At 45.0% G+C, this 5,181-nt stretch overlaps 1 protein-coding gene across 1 annotated transcript in view; it reads right to left on the bottom strand.

Moving 5' to 3' along the window:
• Positions 1 to 306: 306 nt before the first annotated feature.
• Positions 307 to 5,181, bottom strand: part of carm1 (coactivator associated arginine methyltransferase 1) — a 28,595-nt gene continuing 23,720 nt past the window's right edge. Inside the window, exons 12-16 of the mRNA XM_015404406.1 lie at positions 4,470 to 4,559; positions 4,253 to 4,365; positions 3,471 to 3,548; positions 1,998 to 2,066; positions 307 to 1,916 (exon numbers count right to left, since the gene is read on the bottom strand). Of these exons, the coding sequence (XP_015259892.1) occupies positions 1,777 to 1,916; positions 1,998 to 2,066; positions 3,471 to 3,548; positions 4,253 to 4,365; positions 4,470 to 4,559 (490 nt within the window). The 3' untranslated portion in view covers positions 307 to 1,776. The remainder of the gene's footprint in view (positions 1,917 to 1,997; positions 2,067 to 3,470; positions 3,549 to 4,252; positions 4,366 to 4,469; positions 4,560 to 5,181) is intronic.

Consider the following 5,181-nt stretch of genomic DNA (forward strand, 5'->3'; position numbering starts at 1 on the left):
TTTTCCTTAGATAGAAAACTTTGAATCAATCTGACTGGATGATCTGGTGAACTGAACTGCCTTGAGATGACTTTTTTTGGTGCTATAGAAATAAACTAAGTGAATTTGAAAACTGCGTTTTTCTAAACTGCGATTATATTTCAAATGTAATTAATTGCCCCGCCCTGTCCTGAATGTGCCTTTTCTGATCAACGCCTGTAGTGTTTTTCCCCTAAGGGGAGTACGTTTCTACAGCTAAACTTTTAAATATTTATTCTCATACTGATCCCCTGTTTTCTCTACTGTGGGAGAATAAACGTAAAGGGGGGCTTCTGATGTCTGGAGCAGAAGAGTCAGTGTCAGACAGGGTCAAAGATGTTATTTCTCGTTGGTCAAAACACACATGACAGTAATCCTTTACACTGTTCCATGATCAACAGCGGACGCCACCGTTGGAGTACAGAGGAGCATGATTTCACCATGAGAGGGACAGTATGACTATAGGGCTAACTACCACATGGAAAACATCAGCTGCTCTATCTTACAAAGAGGAAACTAAAACACTACAACATTCCAGGATTCCAGGGTGGGTTGGAACATCTCCACATTTAATTTCTTTTTTTTTTCTCCTTTTTTTCTGTTTTCTTGTGAAAGAGAAAAAAAAATAACAAAAACAAACAAAAAAAATTATTCAACAAAAATAGTTCCTACTAAGAGACATTTTTCCTAAGCTCTCCTAAAACTTGCAAAATCAAGTTCTGATAGTTGTGACACTGGAAGTTATGCATAAAAGTGTCGCTCCGTCTCCTTCCTCTGCTGATAAAGGTGGATGTGGGTGGAGGCTGTGCAGACGGCGATATGTCCAAGGGCAGATGTCTCCAAGGCCTGGCGACAAGTCTGTTTCTGAGTCTTGGGGGGGTGGGGGGGGGACAGAGGAGCCGCCACTTCAGCCATGGTTCCAGTCGGCTGCTTCGCTCTCTGCCTTTTTCCCACTAACTGGATGAAGCTGCGGCGTCCTCTAAGGTAAGAGCAGATGTGGAGGACCTGATGTTTCAGCAGCGATCACCTTCCATGCAGAGTTTCTCTAACTTCACTCAAACCCTGAAGCTTCTCTAACCTTAACGGCAGTCGGATCGTTTAAGAATTTTTGCTGCTGTGGATTAAAAAGTGCAGGTTGTTGTTTCATGTTGGCTGATAAAATGAAAACTACACTGAATGTAAACGTTGTGAACTTGATGCGAACATAAAGTCTCTACCTAAACGCTGAATCTAGAGGAAGATGAAGCAGCTTCCAGTTCATCTGCGCTTCTGAAGAGACGGTAAAACTTCCAACGGAGCCAAATTCTTTACCCAGCATGGAAGGGACCCTGATCTTCCATGAAGCGTCCTTCATCGCGGCGCTTCTTAGAAGGGATGATGGGCGGAGCCACGATGTAAACAGGAAGATGAGGTTGTGGATCAGACGGGGTCCAGCTGTACAGAGGCGAGTGGCGCCGAGCGAACGGAATGATGCCGTTTGGAGCCAAAACTCAAAACGCTTAAAGGGTCGAACAAAAACGGAGGAAGAGTGGATGGATGAGACTAAGAGCTCCACTGGGAGGAGACGAGAGTGGACGGATAGAGGGACGTTCACCAGTTTTCCCAGTGGTGGACTGAACTGGGAACAGGTCGGGGAAATGCCAGCACAGCACTGGTTTTGGTTTCCTGGTTTTGGTTGAGTGTCCATGAGGAGAGGGGGGGGGAAGGGGGGGTCCTGTCATGCGGGGAGGGTCAACAGGTCTTTACCGGCTCTTCATCTTAACTTCCATAATGCATGGTGTTGCTGGGGATGACCATGGGGGAGGCCATGGAGATGGCGGCGCCCCCCATGGTGAACTGGTTGGTGATGGGGTAGTAAGTACCGCTGCTGCTGGGGCCCGACTGACCCGTCGTGGCTCCTGAAACAGAGAACAAAGCGCTGCGGTCAGAAGTGCCGGGCGTGGCGCCCTCCCAGGTGCTCTGTGGTGGGGGTGGGGTACCTTGAACTATTCCTGTGCTCATGATGGAGCCCATCCTGGAGTGGGTGTGGTTTACGATCCCCGTGTTGACTGCAGGCCAGAGGACACAATCAGTACACACTTTTCAAAGCTACTATGGTTGCCACGGCAACCCACACACCAACACTTCCAGGGTAACCTCTGTAGCATGAGCTAGCGTAGCATTAAAGGTAGCGATGGGTCCAGTAACACCGATGTGTCGGTTCATGTGTGGAGCCCATAGAGAAAAACACACGGCGTGGCGTTTCTAGGAAGTCATGTGACCGATACACGAGTCGTTTCTAACCGACTGACTCACTAAACTGCGTTTAAAAACGTTTCTGTCAACATGATGCATGTCTGATCTTTTGCGGTTTATCATTAGAATGATCAAAGATTTTGGAGCCTAAAATGGAACAGGAACGTTTCAGTCGTTTTTATTTTCTCGTTGTTTCATCCTTTTCATTTCAGTTATCACTGAACTTATCCGAATTAAAGTTCATTTCAAATTGACTCTTAGTTTATTTACTGTTTTTACTGAACTCATTGTTTTTAAAATATTTAAAATCCTAGTCCACAAGCATTTTCACTCACATTTTCCCCTAAATTTTCATTTATTGGCTGCATCAAAAAATATGAGATATTTTCAATTTAAACATAAATATGAAATATAATATAACCTACAAAAACTTAGATGAAGAAACCAATTCAGTTCAGTCTGTGAAATAAGCTGCCTGTAGTGTCCCTAAAGGCCCAGCAGGTGTCAGTATTCAGAATCAATACAGTTTGGCAATGAGAAAAAAAACGCTTCAAGATGCTTAATTAACCATCACTAATTAAAGGTATAGTGAAGGATGATCTTTTTGTGGGTGGATCATCTAAATAAGTGGTCCTCCTAGTTGTCAATCATTCTGATATATTTATGAGCTCGTCCCCATTTCACCTACCGCTGGTGAGTCTGACATAGTGGAAAAATTGCACATCTATTTGAATGTAAGCTTGTATGAGTGATGCAAACAGCAACTTTTAAACAGCATGCACGAGGAGAAATGAGCTTGTGCACGCTCTCGCACGCGTTTCATAAATGTTCCCTCTCTGGCACGGATACAGGGTTGGGAATGTACTTTTTCCCCCCTTCTTTTCTTTAAGTTATAGTCTGCATGAGGTGGGTCAGATCAGATGCAGCGGCACATTCAGGCCGCATCGCTGCATCAGAGTCTAACGTGGGTGGACTTTAACCCCCTCATCCCCGTCACCTCTAACAGAACAGAACAAAGGAAGCCAAACGACCCCCATTCCAAAGGGATGGACCCGTTCGTCTGTTTGCATGCTTTCTAAACAAAGACAAGCCTTTATTTTGGTCCATTCTATAAAGCCTTAAACTCAACGCTATTTCTGACTTTTTGAATTGAAAAAGCTTCTTGGACCCAAAGAGTGGCTTCCCCGTCTCCCGCCATCAGAGACCCAGCTTCGTACCTAGAGGGATGAGGTTGTTGTGGGACGCCGCTGGGCCGCTGCCGATGACTGTGCTGAGGTCATAAGCTGTTGGCATCCCTGATAAGACAGAGAAAACAGACATGTTAGCGTTTACCGTAGAATTAACTTCACCAGGGACTAAAACAGCCTTTTTAATCAGATTTAAGGTGGAATCAAAGGTTTCAGGGTCCAACTTCAGACAGGCTGACTTCTATAGTTATTACTGCCAGAGGTTCTCTGTTTTTTTTCCTTTAGCACCAACCCTGGAGGGAGAACAATCACATGATCATCAGAGAGGTCCAGAGCCACCCTCTGGGTTTCAATAACGGCCTTCAGAAACTCAAACACCTCCGTCCTCTTTTGAACCCCAGTCTCATGCGTTAGAGACTAGAGCTGAAACAATGAATCGACTTAATCGATTATTGATATAACTGTCAACTAATTCAGCAATCAGTTTATCGTTTACTGGAGTATAAAGACTCTAAAACAAGCCTTTAGCTGACAGAGCCACCCACTTAGAGCAGGAATTATATCAAATTTGTAAAACTAAAATGTTTTGCATTTAAAATAATAAAAAATAAATCTCCTCTGTCAATCTGCTCTATCCAGAACTCCTCAAAGTTTCTGATTTACGTGCAAATTCTATTGGGGGGGGGGGGAGTTAAGAGATCCATTGGCGTGTTCGAGCTGCAGGAACCTACGGTGGAGTTAAAACCAATAAAAAGCTGATCCAGGATTTTTTTTGTTAACAGTTGGAAAGCCCTGAACAGCTGGATGTTCACCTGATACCGCCATCCCCTGACCCATACTGTAGGCGGCGCCCGTGTTCCACATGTTCTCAGAAGGGGAGCTGTAGTGTGAGCCGGGAGGGGGGTTGGGGGTGGTGCCTGTGTACCTGCAGACGGAAACAAACACGGTTGGAAAGAAGAAGAGAACAGACGCACGTTCTGTCCTTTGTGAGGCGTGTTGAATCGATGCGGCGGGGGGGGAGGGGCTCACCTGAAAAAGGGGTTCTTCAAGTCCAGGAGGTTGCTGGACTTTGATCCTGTCTGGTCCACCTGGGCAACAATACTGATGTCGTAGCTTTGCCTGCAGAAAGGTTGGTGAAGAGAAACTTTCATTTTCAGCTAAACTTTTCATCTTTTTGCCGCTGAAGCGATTTGAAAACATGAACTTCCACATTTTAATGCATCTCTCTTTTATAGACTGAAGCTCTGCTTCTTTTTTGTCAATTGAAAGAAAAACGTCTAATGCTACTTTCACACCTAAAGCAGCAGAAGCAGCTGGTTTACATGCAAAGTCAATGGTTGATGCGCATCAAGGCGCAGCAAAAGGTTCTGCAGCACGTTTTGAGCAGCTGAAGCAGCGCTTCATGAGCTTCTGAGCATGACGCTCGGGACGAGCTGCAAAACTAGCAGCTGCTAGTTGAAAAAAATTAACTTTAGCTGCTGGACGCACCACATCAACCAGAGAAGCTGATCAGGGAGCTGGCAGGGAGTCAGACACAGCACTGCTGATGCACAGCGCTATGATCACTCCTCTGAAGTTTATTAAAGGAGAAGTCCGGTCATATTCAAAATTCAAACTTCTGAAACCATTTTAAATATGAAATTATTACATTCTTCTTCCAAATGTTGGCTACATATTACGGGTTTTTTCTCTGGCCAGAAGTTCGATGGCAAATCCTCCCTCTTCAAGTTGGCGATCCAAC

Source organism: Cyprinodon variegatus, unplaced genomic scaffold, assembly GCF_000732505.1.
Source record: "Cyprinodon variegatus isolate N-32 unplaced genomic scaffold, C_variegatus-1.0 Scaffold1728, whole genome shotgun sequence".
Taxonomy (NCBI): Eukaryota; Metazoa; Chordata; class Actinopteri; order Cyprinodontiformes; family Cyprinodontidae; genus Cyprinodon; species Cyprinodon variegatus.